The sequence below is a fragment of the Dendrobates tinctorius genome, unplaced genomic scaffold, assembly GCF_039654945.1.
Source record: "Dendrobates tinctorius isolate UK_male_01 unplaced genomic scaffold, ASM3965494v1 ptg000016l, whole genome shotgun sequence".
Taxonomy (NCBI): domain Eukaryota; kingdom Metazoa; phylum Chordata; class Amphibia; order Anura; family Dendrobatidae; genus Dendrobates; species Dendrobates tinctorius.
The window spans coordinates 38,406,869-38,429,494 of record NW_027361684.1 but is presented as its reverse complement, the minus strand read 5'-3'; the positions used below and the strand labels follow the sequence as shown (position 1 = coordinate 38,429,494).

The window sequence follows — 22,626 nt, the reverse complement described above, 5'->3', positions numbered from 1 at the left end:
GGTAAGGGAGAAAACAAGGGGAACTGCTACCTTGGATCTAATCCTTATAAACAGGGAGGAAATGGTTGAGGAGGTAAAAGTGGCTGGGACCCTAGGAGGTAGCGACCATGCTATTTTAGAATTTTGGATTACTAGAGGTGGAAGACCTGTGAAGACTCAGACGTCAAGGTTAGATTTCAGAAAGGCAGATTTTAAGGGATTCAGAAAGAGAATTGGAGGGATCCAATGGCTGGATATCCTTAAAGACAAAAATGTCCAGGAAGGATGGGAAATCTTGAAAAATGAAATTCTCAAAGCACAGTTGTTAACAATTCCGAAAAGAGGGAAGAATAGGAAGCTTTTAAGGAAACCAGGATGGATGAACACAGAACTTAAGCACATGCTAAAAAGGAAGAAAAAAATGTTTATAAAATGGAAAGAGGGAGGCATATCTAAAGAAGAATATAATGCTGTCTGCAGAACCTGCAGGGCACAAATCAGATTAGCTAAAGCTGAAAATGAACTGAGGCTTGCAAGAGATGTCAAAAGCAATAATAAAGGATTTTGGGGATATGTCAAAAGTAAAAGAAAAGTCAAAGATGCTATAGGATTTTTACAGGATGAAAATGATGAAATGGTAAGACAGGATGTTGAGAAGGCTGAACTTTTAAATTCCTATTTTGCATCTGTTTTCTCTCAGAAAGGAAATGCAACATCAACTGTTATTCACTGTCCTATTAAGGGAATAGAAGAATCCAGGATATCTATAAACAGAAAGATAGTGAGGAAACACTTAGCTAACCTAAATGAATTCAAGTCTCCAGGTCCAGATGAATTACACCCCAGAGTACTGAAGGAGATAGCAGAAGAAATTTTTGAACCCCTCTCCATAATCTTTGAAAATTCTTGGAGAACAGGAGAAGTGCCAGAAGACTGGAGAAGAGCAAATGTTGTTCCTATCTTCAAAAAGGGGAAGAAGGTGGACCCAGGCAACTATAGGCCGGTGAGTCTGACTTCTATACCAGGAAAGATCTTTGAACAAATTATTAAACAACATGTATGTCAATACCTGGATAAGAATGAAGTGATTAAACAGAGTCAGCATGGGTTTCTAACTAATAAGTCATGTCAGACTAACTTAATTTCCTTCTATGACGGTATCACTGATTGGGTGGATCAAGGAAATGCTGTAGATATAGTATATCTTGACTTCAGCAAAGCATTTGACAAAGTCTCTCATACAATCCTTATTGAAAAAATGACTAAGTATGGAATGGACAAGGCAACTGTTAGGTGGATTCATAACTGGCTTAGTGATCGGACCCAAAGAGTGGTCGTAAATGGCTGTACATCCAGTTGGAAGAATGTCTCAAGTGGGGTACCACAGGGCTCTGTCCTGGGCCCTGTATTGTTCAACATCTTTATCAACGATTTAGATGAAGGAATTGAGGGTAAACTGATTAAATTTGCTGATGACACAAAGCTAGGAGGGATAGCTAATACTAGAGAAGAGAGAGAGAGGATTCAAAAAGATTTAAATAAACTGGAGAAGTGGGCAGCAACTAACAGAATGGTTTTTAACAGGGAGAAATGCAAAGTACTACATCTGGGCAATAAAAATGAAAAAAGCATATATAGAATGGGAGGAATAGGGCTAAGTGACAGCACATGTGAAAAAGACTTGGGTATACTAATAGATCACAGACTGAATATGAGTCAACAGTGTGATGCAGCAGCAAAAAAGGCAAATGCAATTCTAGGATGTATTAACAGAAGCATACAGTCTAGATCACGTGAAGTCATTATTTCCCTCTACTCCTCTTTGGTCAGACCTCATCTGGAATATTGTGTCCAGTTTTGGGCACCACATTTTAAAAAAGACATCAACAAACTGGAGCAAGTTCAGAAAAGAGCGACCAGAATGGTGACCGGTCTGCAAACCGTGTCTTATGAGGAAAGGTTGCAGGATTTGGGAATGTTTAGTTTGCAAAAGAGAAGACTGAGAGGAGACTTAATAGCTGTCTACAAATATCTAAAGGGCTGTCACATTGTAGAAGGATCAACTTTATTCTCATTTGCACAAGGAAAGACTAGAAGCAATGGGATGAAACTGAATGGGAAGAGACACAGATTAGATATTAGAAAAAACTTTTTGACAGTTAGAGTGATCAATGAGTGGAACAGGCTGCCACGAGAAGTGGTGAGTTCTCCTTCAATGGAAGTCTTCAAACAGAGGCTGGACAGACATCTGACTGGGATGATTTAGCGAATCCTGCTTTGAGCAGGGGGTTGGACCAGATGGCCCAGGAGGTCCCTTCCAACTCTATGATTCTATGATTAATATATATATTTTTTTACACAGTTCTTTTTTGCTTGCACTTATCATTTATAGTTTTGCACTTGATATATATGTTTATATATTTATATATTATACATTTATTATACATTTTTGTTTTCACTAGATTTTGTATGATATTATTGTGGGTGCATTTTTACTAAGTATTTACAGCTGTCCCCTGGCTGTGCCTTCATTTTTGGCATTGACCTCCCCTTATTAATCTATTTTAATTATATATATAATGTATACATTTGTTTGTTAAATAATAAAATAAAGTAATTTTAATGATTGGACATTTTCCTCGGTTTTTCCGTTTGTTTTATCTTAGGAACATCATAGGCACGCTCCACGGCTACTGGTAGTTGTGTGGTAAGATCAGGGATCTGTATAGTTACCAACTTCTCTGGTTTTCTGTGGCTTAGCTTGTTTTGTTTTTTTTCGTCCTCGGTGACCCATTCATAACAGAATCACCAGCCTTACCGCAGATTCTAGGGTACTCAAAAGCAGGAAAGAATTGTAAAAAAAAAAAAAAAAAAAAGTATCAATTTTTTTTTTTTTTATGTATATTTTTTCCTCTTTTTCTCTGTGGCCGTAGGAGGATTTTTTTTTTTTTAAATGGAGATTAAGCAATTGTCTAATCGTGTGGAGCAGCTCACTGCTGAAGTGCAGGGAATTTCTGCCTATCTCGCTCATTCTCATGCTGCTGAACCAAGGATCCCTACTCCTGATGTGTTTTTTGGGGATCGCTCTAAATTTTTGAATTTTAAGAATAATTGTAAATTATTTCTCGCCTTGAAGCCTAATTCATCGGGGAGCTCTGCGCAGCAGGTTAAAATTGTCATCTCTTTGCTGCGCGGCGATCCCCAGGACTGGGCGTTTTCTTTGACACCTGAAGATCCTATTCTGACTAATGTGGATGCATTTTTTCAAGCCTTGGGGTTGTTGTATGATGAACCTAATGCTATTGATCAAGCTGAGAAAGCCCTATTGGCATTGAACCAGGGTCAGGATTCTGCAGAGTTATACTGTCAAAAATTCCGAAAGTCGTCGGTCCTTACTACCTGGAATGATGGTGCCTTGGCAGCTGTCTTTCGGAAGGGTCTGTCAGAAACCGTAAAAGATACTATGGTGGGATTTCCTGTTCCCTCTGGTCTTGACGATTCTATGTCATTAGCCATTCAAATTGATCGGCGTTTACGTGAACGCAAAACTACACAAGAGGAGTTGCCACCTTTTGGACAAATGTCTGAACCTATGCAATGTGATACAGTTTTGTCTAGGGCGCAACGTTAGGAGTTTAGAAGGCGTAATAAGCTGTGTTTTTTCTGTGGAGACGTCTCTCATATTATTTCTGTCTGCCCAAAACGAGAGAAACGTTTTGCACACACATTTGCTGTGGGCAGTATACAACCTAAGTTTCTTTTGGCAATTACACTGATCTGCTCCTTATCCACATTTTCCACGAAGGCTTTTGTGGATTCAGGAGCAGCGTCGAATCTGATGGATTTGGACTTTGCTAAACGTTGTGGTTTTTCCATGAAGCCTCTGCGGACGCCTATTCTTTTGAGGGGTATTGATGCTACTCCTTTGGCGGAGAATACACCTCAGTTTTGGACCCAGGTGACGATGCGGGTTACCCCAGACCACCAAGAAAATTGTAAATTTTTGGTGCTTCATAATTTGCATGATACTATTGTTCTGGGTTTTCCTTGGTTGCAAACTCATAATCCAGTTTTGGATTGGAAATCTGGGTCTGTGGTGAATTTGGGTTGTCAGTGTGTTCTTAGGGACGCTCCTGTTTTCTCCACCTCTCCTCAGTCCCATGATATTCCTGATTATCTAGTAGCCAATTTTTCTGATGTATTTAGTGAGAACAAGTCTGCGTCTTTGCCTCCTCATAGGAGTTATGACTGTGCAATTGAGTTGATGCCTGGGTGTAAATTTCCCAAGGGTCAGCTTTTCAACTTATCAGTACCCGAACATGATGCTATGCGATCCTATATTAAGGAGTCATTGGAGAAGGGTCATATTAGACCATCCTCGTCACCTTTAGGTGCTGGGTTTTTTTTTGTGGCCAAGAAAGATGGTTCATTAAGACCGTGTATTGATTATCGTTCACTTAACAAGATGACGGTTAAATATCAGTACCCGTTACCTCTGATGTCTGATTTATTCTCCAGAGTTAAGAGTGCCTGCTGGTTTACTAAGCTTGACCTCAGGGGGGCGTATAATCTTATTCGCATCAAGCACGGGGATGAATGGAAGACGGCGTTTAATACTCCAGAGGGACATTTTGAGTACCTGGTGATGCCTTTTGGGCTCACTAATGCCCCTTCTGTCTTCCAGTCCTTTATGAATGATATTTTCCGTGACTTTGTGGATAAGTTTTTGATCATCTATCTGGATGATATTTTGACCTTTTCTAGTGATTGGGATTCTCATGTGGAACACGTCCGGACTCTGTTCCGGATTTTGAGAGAGAATTCCCTGTTTGTTAAGGGATCGAAATGCCTCTTTGGTGTACAGAGGATTTCATTTTTGGGATTTATCTCATCTCCATCGACTATTGAAATGGACCCGGCCAAGGTACAGGCCATTTATGATTGGGTTCAGCCTACTTCTTTGAAGGCCCTCCAGAAGTTTTTGGGTTTTGCTAATTTCTATCGTAAATTTATAGGTAATTTTTCTGGTATTGTCAAACCACTGACTGATCTAACCAAACAGGGCGCTGATGTGCTGAATTGGTCTCCTGAGGCTATCTCAGCATTTCAGGAGCTTAAGCAGAGATTTACTTCAGCTCCAGTTTTACGGCAACCTGATATCTCACTTCCATTTCAAGTGGAGGTGGACACTTCTGAGATTGGTGTAGGAGCTGTTTTGTCCCAAAAAGACCCTGTGACTTCTAAGATGAATCCCTGTGCCTTCTTTTCTCGAAAGTTCTCCCCATCTGAACGCAACTATGACGTGGGGAATCGGGAATTGTTGGCCATGAAGTGAGCATTTGAGGAGTGGAGACATTGGTTGGAGTGAGCTAGACATCAAGTTGTGGTCCTCACCGATCACAAGAATTTGATTTATCTGGAGTCGGCCAAACGCTTGAATCCTAGACAGGCTAGATGGGCCTTGTTTTTCACGCGTTTTAATTTTCTGGTCTCTTTTCTTCCGGGCACTAAGAATGTTAAGGCAGATGCCCTTTCTAGGAGTTTCTTTGCCGATTCTCTTAGTGTGACCGAGCCTACTACCATCCTAGGTGAGAGGGTAGTTATTTCTGCCATTTCGCCCGATTTGAGACGCGCCCTGGAGGAATTTCAGGAGGATAAACCTGAGCGTTGCCCTATGGGAAAATTGTATGTTCCTGACCAGTATGTTCCTCTATTAAACTAGAGAAACATAATCCATTGTGAAGAGGTTAATAATTTGCATTCTGCCAGTAAATAAAGCAAGTTTTGTCTATTGACCATCACACAGACACTCATCATATTGACTGCATTGACTGTACAAGCACATGTTGCCGCGGGCACGCGGGCCAGCTCTGAAGTTAATCAGGCACCAGTATGGTCTTTGTGCCGGGATGTGATTGTGGCTTCCGGTAAATGACTTTAATGACGGCGATGTAAAAAGCTTCATTTCGATCACAAAAAAAAAGAGTAATAAGGCCGGTAACCTGAGTGCACAGCCCGTCCTGGTATTGTTGTTCCACCTAACTTTAGAGGGAAAGTCATTTGATTTTCGTCAGAGAGAGAATTGTATTTTCGCACATTTTTTATTTAGTTTCCCCTTCAGGCCTCTGGCAGACGTCCATTCACCTTGGTTTCCCTTTGTGTTAGTGTCGCCTGAGCTCACTTGAGTCTTCAGTGCTAATGTTGTTAAGGGTTCACAGGCGACGTTTCACAATGCAGCAGACCTGACTGCCGGCGCATAAGCAGTTAATGCAGATGGATCTTATATGACTTATTTTATACACATCGGACAGACAAGAGCGTATTTTATTAGAAAATGTGCATCTCCATCTCCCTGGGATGCAGGACAGGGTGAGGATGACAGATTATTTCTTGCACAATGACTCCCTGTCAAACTTCCCCCCTCCTGCCTGAGCCGCTGCCGGAGACCCTGTCTTGATTCCCAGGCTGGAAGTTAATTAAGCCCCTCTGTTTTCCACACGGAATGGGAGTGGATGGATAAATAACCAACAATAACCATTCCAAGTTCATTTAATGAGAAGTGCAAATAATAATTGCGGTTCTGTAATTGCAGCCAATAGATTAATGAGGCCTGTCCTCGTTACACAGGATAGACAGAGGAATACTCATTAGCAGGAACGCGACAGGGTGCTGCTGGGAGCTAAAACAAAAGACCCCAGCAAAACACACAATGATATTCCCCATACAGAGTCACAGCTATTTCCCTACGACCCTCTGCACCCCCCAAACTACACAGACATTATACTCATCCCCGAAACTACACAGACGCTATACTCACCCCCCCCCAACCTGTAAAGGCACTATACTCCCAACCTACACAGATGCTATATTCACCCCTCTGACCTACACAGATGCTATAGTCACCCCTCCGACCTACACAGGCGCTATTACTCACCCCCAACCTACACAGATGCTACATTAACCCCTCCGACCTGCACAGACGCTAAACTCACCCCCAACCTATACAGGCACTATACTCACCCCCAACCTACACAGAAGCTATACTCACCCCCAACCTACAAAGACACTATACTCACTGTCCCAACCTACACAGACTCTATACTCACCACCCAACCTACAGAGACTATACTCACTCCCAAACTACAGACACAATACTCAACCCCCAACCTACACACACACACTATACTCACCACCAAACTACAGACACTATACTCAATCTTTAACCTACACAGACACTATACTCACTCCCCAACATACACAAACACGCTATTCACCCCCCAAACTACACACACTATACTCACCGTCCCAACCTACAGACGCCATACTCACCCCCAAACTACAGACTCTATACTCATTCCCCCAACCTACACAGACACTATACTCAATCCCCAAACTACAGACACTATACTCGTCCCCAAACTACACCTACGCTATACTCACCCCAGCAATCTACAGAAACTAAACTCACCCCCCAACCTACATAGACACTATACTCACCCCCAATCTTCACAGACTCTATACTCATCCCCAACCTACACATACGCTACACTCACCCCAGCAACTTACACAGACGCTACTCACCCATCCAACCTACAAAAACTATACTCACCTCCCCAACCTACATAGACACTATACTCACCCCCAACCTACACAGACACTATACTCAATCCCCAGCAACCTACACAGATGCTATACTTACCCATCCAACCTACAAAAACTATACTCACCTCCCCAACCTACATAGACACTATACTCACCCCCAACCTACACAGACACTATACTCAATCCCCAGCAACCTACACAGATGCTATACTTACCCATCCAACCTACAAAAACTATACTCACCTCCCCAACCTACATAGACACTATACTCACCCCCAAACTACACAGACTCTATACTCATCCCCCAACCTACACAGACACTATACTCAATCCCCAAACTACAGACACTATACTCGTCCCCAAACTACACCTACGCTATACTCACCCCAGCAATCTACAGAAACTAAACTCACCCCCCAACCTACATAGACACTATACTCACCCCCAATCTTCACAGACTCTATACTCATCCCCAACCTACACATACGCTACACTCACCCCAGCAACTTACACAGACGCTACTCACCCATCCAACCTACAAAAACTATACTCACCTCCCCAACCTACATAGACACTATACTCACCCCCAACCTACACAGACACTATATTCAATCCCCAGCAACCTACACAGATGCTATACTTACCCATCCAACCTACAAAAACTATACTCACCTCCCCAACCTACATAGACACTATACTCACCCCCAAACTACACAGACTCTATACTCATCCCCCAACCTACACAGACACTATACTCAATCCCCTAACTACGACACTATACTCGCCACCAAACTACAAATACGCTACACTCACCCCAGCAACCTACACAGACACTAGATTCACCCATCAACCTACAGACACTATACTCACTCCTCCCCAAACTACACAGACAATATACTCACCCCCAACCTACAGACACTATATTCACCCATCAACCTACAGACACTATACTCACCCCTCCCCAAACCACACAGACAATATACTCACCTCCAACCTACACAGACACTAGATTCACCCATCAACCTACACAGACACTATACTCAAGTCACCGCCCAAACTAGACACTATACTCATCGTCCCAAACTACAGACACTATGCTCAACCCCCAAACTACACAGCCGCTATACTCACCATCAACCTACAGACATTATACTCATTGTCCCAACCTACACAGACGCTATACTCACCCCCTGAACCTACACAGACACTATACACTCACCCTCCCAACCTACACAGATACTATACACTCACCCTCCCAACCTACACAGATACTATATTCACTCCCCGAACCTATACAGGCACTATACTCATCCCTCCCCAAACTACACAGACAATATACTCACCCAACCAATCTACACAGACTCTATACTCATACTATCATCATCTCCTGCCAAGATTAGTCTGAACCCTCTCATTAAACGCCCCACACAATAATGCTGTACACAGCTCTCCACCCTCGTAGAACCCATAGCACGTCACCAGCACAACTACACCTTCTACCCCTCTGCTACCTGGTACACCCAATCATCCCCGGCACTCTGATAACGGCATACACGCCATGCAAAGACTAATTAAAATGGGCACATGTGTCCAGTTTAATGATCTGCATGGGAGACTAGGAAAAGGAAAAAAACACAGGGGGAAGGGAGGGCGAAATGACCCACCGCTCCTGATTTGCAAAGAAAAATATAAATGAGAAGAGGACAAAGAAAAATTCCTTGCTGAGTTTAACAAGGACTAAAAATGTATCTCTCTGGAAGAGGGGAGCTGAATGCATGGAAGTGGATTATGTTCATGTTGAGAAAAAGAGAAGAGGATACACAAGTGATGATCCGTCCCTGCAAGAAGCTTTTAACCGTTAGGCAGTTATTGAGGTCTGCAGAACAACGTGATATCCTCCGCTCCGGCAGTGAAAGGGTTACAAATAGTATTTTAAGAAATCACTTGTTCTCCAACTTCAGTCATCATCACATACTTCAGTGTCAAATCCTCCAGCGATTTTTAATTAATGAGAAACCACATTTAAAAAAGATGAATACTGAGCATCTTAAAGAGGCAGAGACAGGTGTGTGCATAATGACTGGATGAATAATGAAGGAGAGACATAACTGTTTAATAGCAGGGAACCAGGAAAGTGCTTACCTCCAGTATTTTGGGGGATCCTTGCCGCCCCAATGTACCAAGAATAAGGCCCCATGTTTTCGCATCAGCAGCAGATGAAATGGCATCACTTCGATTTTTTTGCATGGTGCTGTGATCGTAGTATTCCCGTGAGAAAATCTTACTATACGGATCATACCTGTGAGAAAGCATAAATAGAAAAGCTTACCATATACTGTATAATAGTCATACTGATGTATAGACAGAAGGAGAAAACCTTCATCTAAAGGCTGGATTTTATACACCGGGAGTAATGGGCCTGAATGAAAAACCTGAATTAATTGGCGAAGACTTATGCCCAATACTATTCACCATACAGTGTATTTATCTAAACATATAAAAAAAAAAAATATTTTTTGTATGAAAAATGAAGCCAGAAAGTTGTTTGAACAAATTAGTAAACATGTATGTATGTACCTGGATAAGAATGAAGTGATTAACCAGAGTCAGCATGGGTTTGTAACTAATACGTCATGTCAGACTAACCTAATTTCCTTCTATGACAGAATCTCTGACTGGGTGGATCAGGGAAATGCTGTAGATTTAGTATATCTTGACTTCAGCAAAGCATTGGACAATATCTCACACCATCCTTATTGAAAAATTGACTAAGTATGGAATGGACAAGCCAACTATTAGGTGGATTCATAACTGGCTTAGTGATCGGACTCAAAGAGTGGTCATAAATGGCTGCACATCCAGTTCGAAAAATGTCTCAAGTGGGGTACCACAGGGCTGTGTTCTGGACCCTGTATTGTTTAACATCTTTATCAGTGATTTAGATGAAGGAATTGAGGGTACACTGATTAAATTTGCTGATGACACAAAGCTAGGATGGATAGCTATTACACGAGAAAAGAGATAGAGAGGATTCAAAAAGCTATAAATAAACTGGAGCAATGGGCAGCAACTAACAGAATGGTTTTTAACAAGGAAAAATGCAAAGTACTACATCTGGGCAATAAATATGAAAAAAGCATGTACAGAATGGGAGAAATAGGACTAAGGCTACTTTCACACATCAGTTTTTTGCCGTCAGGCAGGATCCGGCTATTTTTAGAAAAAACGGATCCGGCATAAATTTTGGAGAACTGTAGAAACGGATCTGTTTTTTTGCTGGATCCGTCTAGCAGGTTATATCTGTTTCCTGGGGGCTGGCCAATTGGATCTGAGCATGCACAGACTTAAAAAAACGGATCCGGTGGCTGGATCCGTCTTTTTCTGGATCCGGCGCATTCCGGCGCCCATAGACTTTCATTGTAGCAAAAAGCTGGAAGCGCCGGATCCGGCGCTTCCGGCTTTTTCGCCGGAGACAAAAAACGTTACAGTAGCCGTTTTTTCCAGACGCCGGAATGAGACAAGTAGCCGGATCCGGCAAAAAACGGATGAAACGCAATGCCATCCGGCGCGATCCGGCGCTAATGCAAGTCAATGGGGAAAAACTGGATCCGGCATTGCATTTTGCCGGATCCGGTTTTACAAAAAAAAGCCGGATCGCGCCTGACGGCAAAAAACTGATGTGTGAAAGAGGCCTAAGCAACAGCACATGTGAAAAAGACTTGGGTAAAACACAGCGCCAATATTTCCAGAACAGCCCTGAACAGAGATGTGATAAGTTTTTTTTAATTATTTTTGAAGATATGCGTTTTCAAGTTCCATCTGAAAATTCAAAATGTGGTGGATAATTGCATGTGTTGAGGCACAAATATACATAGTAAGGGGGATATTCAGAAGTTTTGGAGGCAATTGGGTGAGGAACGAATAAGTGTGGAGGAGATAAGGATGTCTTAAGAGGACTGGAGATTAGGTGTTGGAAGATATCTGGAGATTAGTTCAGAGATATATGGAGGAGACAGGTCATGGACGGCTTTGTAGGTCAATGTCAGTAGTTTGGAATTGGGAGCCAACAAAATGATTTTCAGAGAGGAGAAGCGGAAGAGTAGCGAGAAGAGGTGTGGATTAGTCTGGCAGCAAAACTAAGGATGGATTGGAGAGGTGTAAGTGTTAACAGGTAGGCCACACAGGAGGATATTGCAGTAGTCGAGGAGGCAGATGAGAGGATGCACTATCCTTTTAGTAGATTCTGGGCTGAGGAAAGGAGGGATTCTGGAAATATTTTTTTTTTTATGACTTGGAGGCAGCAGGAAGTGGTGGTAAGAGCTTGAATGTGCGGTTTGAAGGACAGGGAGGAGTTGAGGTTTACTCCAAGGCACTGGAAATCTTGATGTCATTTATTGTGATAGATATGATAAATAGATAGATAGATAGATAGATAGATAGATAGATAGATAGATAGATAGAGGAAAGATGATACTTTCAGTTTTGTCTACATTGATGAAAACGAGAAAAATATGGCTGATAGACACTCTGGGATTTTGGTCAACACAGAGGTGGTGTCTAGGCCACAGAGGTAGATCTGAGTGTCATCAGTGTAACGGTGGTACTGGAGGCCATGAGATTTTTTGAGTTGTTCCAGGCCAAAGGTATAAATGGAAAAGAGTAGGGGTCCTCGGACAGAGCCTAAGAGACACCAACAGAGAGGGCAGGATGAGAAGGTAGTATGGGAGTGGGAGACACTAAATGTGCAGTTACAAAAGTATGAGGAGATCCAGTAGAGGATAAGGTCTTTGACGCCAAGGGAAGATATAATCTGTAGTAGTACAGAGTTGTTTACTGTGTTGTAGGCAGAGGATCGGTCTAGAAGGAGGAGTTTAGAGAATTGTCTGTTAGATTTTGCACTAAGTCAATAGTAAGTTTGGTTAGGGTAGTTTTGGTGGAGTGATGGTGAGGCAAGCCAGATGTTATATTGTCAAACAGTTAGATAGGAGGTGGGAAAAAAGTTCAATTGTTCGAGGAGTTTTGAGATGAACATGAGCAGTGATATGGGACGATAACTGAACATTAGGTTGGCTCAAGGGATGGTTTCTTCGGGATAGATGTAATTGTGGCATGTATGAAAGCAGAAGGAAAGGTACTAAAAGTTAACAATAGGTTGAAAAGATGGGTTAGGGCTGGGACAAGCACAGTGGTGAGGTTGGGGAAGAGGCGGGATAGAATTGGGTGAAGTGCACAGGTGATGAGGTGCGATATCGAGAAAAGATGAGTAATATCTACTTCAGTGATGTTGAGGAAGACCGTTATGGGGGACGGGCAGTGATCTGTTATACATAGAGCTTGAGGTGGTTAAGGAGTACAGACCTGCCTTGTTTGGTCGATCTTATTTTTGAAATGTGTGGAAATGTCTTCTGCAAAGATGAGGGCGTTCTGAAGGGGAAGTGATCAGCGAAGGAGGGAGTAAGTGTTGAATAAACGTTTGGGGTGTTGGAATAAAGAAGATATGAGGGTTGCAAAAATTTTCTGCTAAGCAGAGGAGATGGCAGACTTCAATGTGGTGAAATCTTGTTTTCTTCTAAAGTTGCACCGCAACCTTAGACACTTGCTGAAACATTTTAGTAAGGTTGTTGTGCCAGGGTTGTCTATTGATTTGTCACACTCTGCCATGCATGAGAGGAGCGAACGAGTCAATAGGTGATGCAAGTGTGTCATTGTAGAAAACAGTAGCACTGTCTGTGTCGTGAAGATATGGAGGACAGTAGTAGAATAGAGTCAGAGAGTGTCTGAATGTCTAGGTGTGCAAAGTTTCTTTGGGGACGTACAAGTTGCTGGACATGGTGGGCAGGTGAGACGAACAGTGATAAAAAAGCAAGTAGATGGTGGATAGGTAGAGGCGAGGTTAGATTGGCAGCAGAGGCGGGTGAACATAAGGTCTAATGTATTCCCGTCTGTGTGGGTAGCTGTGGAGGACCACTGAGAAAGATCAAAGGATGGTGGGAAATACAGCAGAGAAAAAGTTTAGAAGCCAGGTGAAGAATTTGTCACTTCAGGCAGTGGCCAAGACCAGGGGTCAGTATATGACAACCACTTGGAGATTTGAGGAAGAGTATATTCAGACAGAGTGCACTTCCAAAGAAAGGAGGATAAGGGATGATAGAGGTGGAATGGGTTGAAGGGACAGTTGTTAGAAAAGAGAAGATCCACTCCTCCACTATTACTATTCTGTGGGCGAGGAGCATGGCTGATGTGAAGGCCACCGTAACACAGCGCAGCATTTAAGAAGGGGGTATTGATAAATGACAGGAAAATGTTACCTGTTGCCCAACAGTATTTTGTCATCTGCAAGGTTTAGTGGAGAAGGCATAATGCTATGGGTTATTTTTCAGTTGTTATCAAAGACCATGTAGTTTTAGTGAAGGGAACTCTGTGGGAACAGTTTAGGAAAAGCTCTATTCTGTTCCAATAATGACTATGCTCAAAGCAAAAAATGAAGGAGAACAGCATCTCATCCGGTGAAAGATATATAAACGTTTATTGCGCCATGACAAAATGCGACGTTTCGACCATCACATGGTCTTTTTCAAGCATAACATACAACAAGATATGGCGGTCTTAAATAGGCCAATATGGCCAATCAATGACGGGTATCCACCCACTTTGAATGAATAGCATAAAAATACACATAAAACATACAAAACACATTATACTTACATAATAATACAGTGCAAATACAATCACAGAATGATGAAATGTGTCACAAGTTTATCAATAGGGGTTATCCCGTGGGACAAGTTACACAATTTACGGAGAAGGCTATTAATTTGACCGCTGGGGATCTTTACCGTAAACGTGATAAAACTGCCAATAGACGGGTTCCTTTTGTATCAACATTCTGTCCTATTAGTAATAAAATCAGTGGAATTCTGAATAAACATTGGGGTCTACTGCAGAAGGGGTTACCTGAGGTTCCTGAATTTACCAATAGACCCATTTCATCCTATAGGTGTGGAGTTAATTTGAAAGATAAATGGGTAAGAGCAGATGTGGGACCGAGTAAGATGTTGCGACAGCTGACATTAGGCCCCTTGAGGTGTGGTAGTTTTCCGTGCCTTGGCTGTGTGTGCTGTGGCAACATGATCAAGGGTGATAGTTTTAATCACCCCCATACTGGCAAGAGATTTTTGATAGAGGAACACTATACTTGTACCTCTAGCTTTGTTATCTACGTGATTACTTGCCCATGTGGATTGCTGTATGTGGGTGAGACCACTATGGAGGTCAAGGCCCGGATCAGTAAACATAAGAGTACAATCAGAACACAACTTCTTGATTTACCGATACCGAAGCATTTTATCGAATTTAGACATTCTGTGAATCAGTTGCGGTTTAGGGTGATTGATGGGGTTCCTTTGTTGAGACAAGGTGGAGATAGGACGCTATTGTTGAAAAGAAAGGAGTTGAAGTGGATTTCAACTCTTGACACACTTCAGCCGAAGGGCTTGAATCTTGACTATAACCTGCAAATTTGTACTAGTTAGTCCATAGTAGTCTCAACAGCATCATTCTTTTGGTTTTTTGATACCGTTAGTTGATTTTAACATTCTTTTTTCTGTTTTTTCAGGAATGGTGCGTTGGTGTGACCGGAGGACATGGGGACTGGATTGTCCTGAAATCTTGTGGATTGTGGCTGTATATTTACATAAATTTTTGTTCATTCCCCATGCCCTATTGTCTTTATACTTGGGTGTTATAATAAAGTTATTATTTTTTTGTTATTTGTTTGTATGTTTTTTATAGGTACTGGATAGTTAATTAGTATTTTGTATTTTTTGTGAGCAGAAATGCATGTAAGACTTAGGGTTTTGATCATTTGATTATGGGAGCTGAGCGGTTTTCTGATGTGGCTATCATCATATTGGCCCCTATAAAATCTCCCCATGTGGGATACACTGACCGGTGGGCTTATGTGGCTGCGGTCATGTGACTATATTAGCTATGTGTTAATTTTGGGATTTTGCTATCATCAGAATAAAGTTTTTAGACCACTGATTTTGTGGAATATTGACTGATAGTATTACAACATTGCACATAATTGTGGGGGTATTAGTCTTTGGTTTTTATAACTATGATGCTATTATGATTATAGTCACGTGACTGATTTTGTGAGCGCCTTTCTGCTCATTATTTTCGGTCATGTCTATATTGGTTCCCTTATCAGTTATTCATGGAGTATGCTGATCACCCCTCTGATGAATCGTTATGGACCCGTTAGATAACATTTTTTTTTGATATGTGGATACATATATTGTGGATCCGGGGATTGCGGTCATGTGACCTGTTCAGGTGACCGCTCTAAGTAGTGGTTGGTGAAAGTACAATCAGGTGACGTGTCACGTGACCGCGTGCAGAGGATTATGGGCGCCTTTGATTGTAGACTGTTTGACTGCATGGAGCGCCAATGCGCATGAGCGATCCTTTGATGCGATATCGCGAGATTGTGTGACATCATCTCCTGTGCGATAGCAAGCTGACGCCGTTTGATGATTCTAAGGGGTCGATATGGAACGCCAGTGAACGGACACATAGCGCACAGGTTTGTGTGGGTAAATTCAATAGGCTATTGGTATTTGGCGCCTGTTAAGGGAACATAACCATTGGTTGCGTTGCTCGTGTATTGACACCCTATGTATGATTGTATTCGATTGGTGGGGAGTTGCTAGGTGATATAGGGATGTAAATATCCCATTGGCAGCTACATTTTTGTTTACCATCACCATGTGCCAGTAAGGCTGTACAATTCCTGCAAAATATTCTATGATTGTATTTGCACTGTATTATTATGTAAGTATAATGTGTTTTGTATGTTTTATGTGTATTTTTTATGCTATTCATTCAAAGTGGGCAGATAACTGTCATTGATTGGCCATATTGGCCTATTTAAGACCGTCATATCTTGTTGTATGTTATGCTTGAAAAAGAGCATGTGATGGTCGAAACGTCGCATTTTGTCATGGCGCATTAAACGTTTATATATCTTTCACCCGGATGAGATGCTTTTCTTCATTTTTTGGATTTCGTGATGTCCAACTGGGTCTTTGGACTTTGAACGTGCCTCTCCTGGATCTAGAAGTTGCTGTCGGCCACTTTTTCTTTATGCTCAAAGCAAAGTCCATGAAGGCATAGTTGGGTGAGTTTGGTGTGGAAGGACTTTGAGCAAAAATTACAACAGACACACAAAAATCTAGCAAAAAAAAAGCTTTCCCAGAAGAAAGGAAGTGGGGACCACCACCATATAGCATTTTTGCTATAGGATTTTTACAAAATAAAAATGTTGAAATGGTAAGAAAGGATGTTGAGAAGGCCGAACTTTTAAATTCCCATTTTGCATCTGTTTTCTCAACTGATCTTCTCTGTCCTATTAAAGGAATGGAAGAATCCAGGCTATCTATAAACAGAAAGATAGTGAGGAAACACTTACAGTAGCTAACATAAATGAATTCAAGTCTCCCGGTCCAGATGAATTACACCCCAGAGTACTGAAGGAGATAGCAGAAGAAATTTTTGAACCACTCTCCATAATCTTTGAAACTGACTTCTATACCAGGAAAGTTGTTTGAACAAATTAGTAAACATGTATGTACGTATCTGGATAAGAATGAAATGATTAACCAGAGTCAGCATGGATTTGTAACTCATTCGTCATGTCAGACTAACCTAATTTCCTTCTATGACAGAATCTCTGCCTGGGTGGATCAGGGAACTGCTGAAGATATAGCATATCTTGACTTCAGCAAAGCATTGGAGAAAGTATCTCACACCATCCTTATTGAAAAATTGACTAAGTATGGAATGGACAAGCCAACTGTTAGGTGGAATCATAACTGGCTTAGTGATCGGACTCAAAGAGTGGTCATAAATGGCTGCACATCCAGTTCGAAAAATGTCTCAAGTGGGGTACCACAGGGCTGTGTTCTGGACCCTGTATTGTTTAACATCTTTATCAGTGATTTAGATGAAGGAATTGAGGGTACACTGATTAAATTTGCTGATGACACAAAGCTAGGAGGGATAGCTAATAGTAGAGAAGAGAGAGAGAGGATTCAAAAAGATATAAATAAACTGGAGCAGTGGGCGGCAACTAACAGAATGGTTTTTAACAGGGAAAAATGCAAAGTACTACATCTGGGCAATAAACATGAAAAAAGCATGTACAGAATGGTACAAACAGGACTAAGCAACAGCACATGTGAAAAAGACTTGGGTATACTAATAGTTCATAAACTAAACATGAGTCAACCTGAGGTCTTAGTTTCCAGCTCAGTCCCTGCATGCTCAATCTAAGTGTTCTTTTGCTATTGTTCACATTTGATTTGGTTTTGTCTATTCAGTTTTGTGTGGTCAGCCAGCCCCGGCTGGGGCTGTGCTGAATTTTCATCCTTATGTTACTGCTTGTGCCAGTTTGTTTCTGTCCCTTATTAGATTGGCCTCTTTTTGCTCTGCTTTCAGAATATGCCAGAGTGCTGATATAGTGGGCGAAGTCGAGTGACTTCAGTATTTTTCTATCAGACGTGATGGACATTTTTTGCAGGGTTTTTTGCGTGATTGCAGACAGTGTCTTTCCTTTCTTGTCTAGTTAGTGTGGGTCCCATCGTTTGCTCACAGACAATATATGTTTGGGGGCTATCTATTCCTTTGGGGTCTGCTCTGGGGCAGTTTAGATTTCCCCTTTCTTGCTTTAGGCTTATTTAGTTCTCCGGCTGTGTTGAGGCATCTAGAATCATCGTAGGTACGCTCCACGGCTACTGCTAGTTGTGTGGATAGGATCAGGGGTCTGCAATCTGCTTAGTTACCAACCTCTCTGGTTTTCTGTAGCTTAGCTTTTTCTTGCTTTCCTCCTCGGTGACCCAATCATAACAGTTTAGCTTGCAAAAAAGAAGACTGAGTGGAGAATTAATAGCGGTCTACAAATATCTCAAGGGCTGTCACACTGTAGAAAGATCATCTTTAATCTCATTTGCAGAAGGAAAGACTAGAAGCAATGGGATGAAACTGAATGGGAGGAGACACAGATTAGACATTAGAAAAAACTTTTTGACAGTGAGAGAGATGAATGAGTGAAACAGGCTGCCACGAGAGGTGGTGAGTTCTCCTTCAATGGAAGTCTTCAAACAGAGGCTAGACAAACATCTGTCTGGGATTATTTAGTGAATCCTGCTTTGAGCAGGGGGTTGGACCAGATGACCCAAGAGGTTCCTTCTCTACCATTCAATGATTCTATATTAACCCCTTCATGACAGCCAATAGGTATATTTACTGACCTGAGATATAAGGGAATATCATCCCCATACAGGTGACAATCCAGCAGCTCTAGGCTGTCCACTATATCTGACAACTTGCTGTATCACAAATGATTGGTGTTGGCACCATCCATATTTATTTAACCCCTTAGTTGCTGCTGTAAAAAGTGACTACATCAAATAAATGGTTAATAGATTGTGGGGGCTTGCACTTTAATCTAATTGACACACCGAGATCATGATTGTGTGGTCCTGATGTTTGCCATAGCAGTTCATGGCCAAATAGCGGCCTTAGAGTCTGCCGGCTACAGCGGCCAGTTCAGATGTTAGTGATATTTAGGTGGTAAACAAACTTTTTCATCCCGGCTATACCACTTTGCATTAATTCCTGAAAATCACCTGAAGGGTTAATAAACTACCTGACAGCAGTTTTCAATATGTCAGGGGGTACAGTTATAAAAATGGTAACATGTTTGGGGTTTTCCAATATATAGCACCCCTAAAGTCACTTCAAACTTGGATAGGTCCCTCAAAACAATAAATTTTGTAAATTTCCTTGAAAAAATGAAAAATTATTGTTACATTTTTAAACCTCCTAAAAGGCTAACAAAATAAATTAGCATTTTAAAAATGGTGTTGATGTAAAGCAGGCATGAGGGAAATGTTATTTATTAATGTTTTTATGTGGTATGACTATCTGGATTAAAGGGATAATTATTCAAAGTTTGAAAATTGCAATTTTTTTTACATTTTTGACAAGTTTCTGATAATCTTTATAAATAAACACAAAATATATCAATCTAAATTTACCATTATCATAAATTATAATGTGCCACGAAAAAACACTGGGATTTGTTGAAGCATTCCAGAGTTATGACCGCATAAAGTGACATTGGTCAGAATTTAAAAAATTGGACCGGTCACGAAGGGGATAATACCTATGGCTATAGAATGGGATTTCATAAAAGTCACTGTACGCGTATTGTGGAGATACTGTTCTCTACGTAGTTTATGTAAATAAAGCAAACTGTTATGAACAGGTCACCAAGGAGGATGGCAGGAATAGGCTAGGCCACCAGGAAATCAGAAAGGTTGTTAACTTAGCAGATTGCAGACCCCTAATCCTAACAACACAACTAGTAGTAGCCGTGGAGCGTACCTATGACGCCCTAGACAACTCGGCACAGCCGGAGAGTTAACTAAGCCTAAAGCAAGAAAGGTGAAATCTAAACTGCCCCGGAGTAGACCCCCAAAGGAATAGATAGCCCCCAAACATTTGTCAGTGAGACAAGATGAGACACAAACGCAGGCAGAAAACAGACTGAGCAAATGATGGGGCCCGAACTGACTAGATAGGAAAGGAAAGACGATGTCTGCAATCACGCAAAAACCCTAAAAATCCAACACATCTGATGTACAAAAAAACACTGAGGTCTCACGACCTCGCCCCCACTATATCAGCATTCTGGTATGAACTGGAAGCAAAGCAAAAGAGACTAATATAACAAGGGACTGAACAAACTGACACAAGCTGTAACATATGGAGTGGGGGTCCAGCACTGCCCCCAGCAGGGAGCACGCTGAACCCTCACAACAAAGCAGAAAGAGGCAAAACCAGATCAGATGCAAAGGATTAGCAAATGAACAACTTAACTGAAAAATGCAGGATCAGGCAGGAGACATCAGACCTCAGAATGCACAGGAAGAGAACTAATCACCAGCAGGGAAAAGGAGGAAGTCTGCTCACTTAAATACTCAGTGACACCTGATCTCCAATCCTTGTCGTCAGGTGGCAGACTTTGGACAGCTCAACTACCCACAGTAACCACCAGAGGGAGCCCCGACTCAGAAGTCAGATCAAGAGAATTCACAACAGCAAACCAGTAGCATTGCATTCTTGTTAAAACTCACCTTAACCCCTTCACTCCTGGAGCTTTGTTCGATTTTTCGCTCTCCTTCTTTCCAGAGCCATAACTTTTTTATTTTTCCGTCAATATGGCCATGTGAGGGCTTATTTTTTGCGGGACAAGTTGTACTTTTAAACGACACCATTGGTTTTACCATGTCGTGTACTACAAAATGGGAAAAAAAATTCCAAGTGCGGTGAAATTGCAAAAAAAAGTGCAATCCCACACTTGTTTCTTGCTTGGCTTTTTTGCTAGGTTCACTAATTGCTAAATCTAACCTGCCATTATGATTCTCCAGGTCATTATGAGTTCATAGACACCAAACATGTCTATGTTCTCTTTTATCTAAGTGGTGAAAAAAATTCCAAAGTTTGCTTTAAAAAAAAAAAAATAAAAAAAAAATTGTCCAATATTCTCCGACCAGTAGCGTCTCCATTTTTCGTGATCTGGGGTCGGGTGAGGGCTTATTTTTTTGTGTGCCGAGCTGACGTTTTTAATGATACCAATTTTGTGCAAATATGTTCTTTTGATCGCCCGTTATTGCATTTTAATGCAATGTCGCGGAGACAAAAAAAACGTAATTTTGGCATCTTGAATGCTTTTCTCGCTACCACGTTTAGCGATCGTGTTAATGCTTTTTTTTTTTATTGATAGCTCGGTCGATTCTGAACGCGGCGATACCTAATATGTGTGATTTTTTTATTGTTTTATGATTGGGGCGAAAGGGGGGTGATTTGAACTTTTAGGTTTTTTTTTTTTTTTTTTACTTTTGGCATGCTTCAATAGCCTCCATACGAGGCTTGAAGCACGCACAACTCGATCGGCTCTGGTACATATGGGCCATGAGCAGATCGTCCATATGTAGCAGATTTACTGCTGTGCTTTGAGCGCCGACCTCCGGGCGGCACTCTAAGCGATCTGCCTACAACAACCATAGAGGTCTATATGAGACCTCTGGTTGTCAGGGCAATGTGTCGCCGACCCCCGATCACGTGACGGGGCTCGGCGATGAGCTCACTTCCGCCCCGGCGGCCGGAAGTGCTATTTAAATGCCCGCTGTCAGCTTTGACAGCGGGATTTAACTAGCTAATAGGCGCAGGCGGATGGCGATTCCCCTCGCGCCTATTGCGGGCACATGTCAGCTGTTCATGTCGCAGTTTTGAAGTGGGCTCACTGCCGGAGTCCACCTCAAAGCAAGGGATCCTTACCGATGACGTACTATTCCGTCATCAGTAAGGAAGGTATACTGTCCTCATACACGTTAGCAGGGTGTGCAATGAGACATGTAGCTAAACCCCCTGTCTTTGTTAAGAAAAGAGGATGTAAAATTGTAACCTTTTATTGACTGCAGATGTGACAGGAAAGGGTGAAACTATAGGATGCAATAACAGGAGCATTTCAGAATATATAGCTGCACAGAGCATAAAATACAGATAGTCTGCAATACACAGTAACATGAGGTAATACATAGGTACCATGAGGTAATACATAGGTACCATGAGGTAATACATAGCTGATGATTACCTATTTAATACAACAAACGTTATAAACACAGGATTATAAAACCTAGATAGTGCTTACCAACTATGCTTAGAGCAGGCTGTTTAAGAAGCATGAAGAACACGAATGGTGTAGTTTCTCCTAGGACACATGGAGGAATAATGGCTGCTGTTCCCCTCACAGTGTCATAAACAAGACTATGATCTAACAGGAACAATCCCACAATACATTGCAAATTAAACGAGAATCTATGCATTAAACGGCCAGCAGGTGGTGCTGTTACCTTACAATATGAAATATATTATAGCAAATCTCCAAAGCATAATAAATAACTTACTAATGGGTAA

At 41.7% G+C, this 22,626-nt stretch overlaps 1 protein-coding gene across 4 annotated transcripts in view; it reads right to left on the bottom strand.

The window, feature by feature from the left end:
• DPH1 (diphthamide biosynthesis 1) overlaps positions 1-22,626 on the bottom strand; it is a 421,815-nt gene that overhangs the window by 47,228 nt on the left and 351,961 nt on the right. For all 4 annotated transcript variants that reach the window (XM_073565690.1, XM_073565691.1, XM_073565689.1 and 1 more), the window contains one exon: positions 9,724-9,880. In XM_073565690.1, the coding sequence (XP_073421791.1) occupies positions 9,724-9,880 (157 nt within the window). The remainder of the gene's footprint in view (positions 1-9,723; positions 9,881-22,626) is intronic.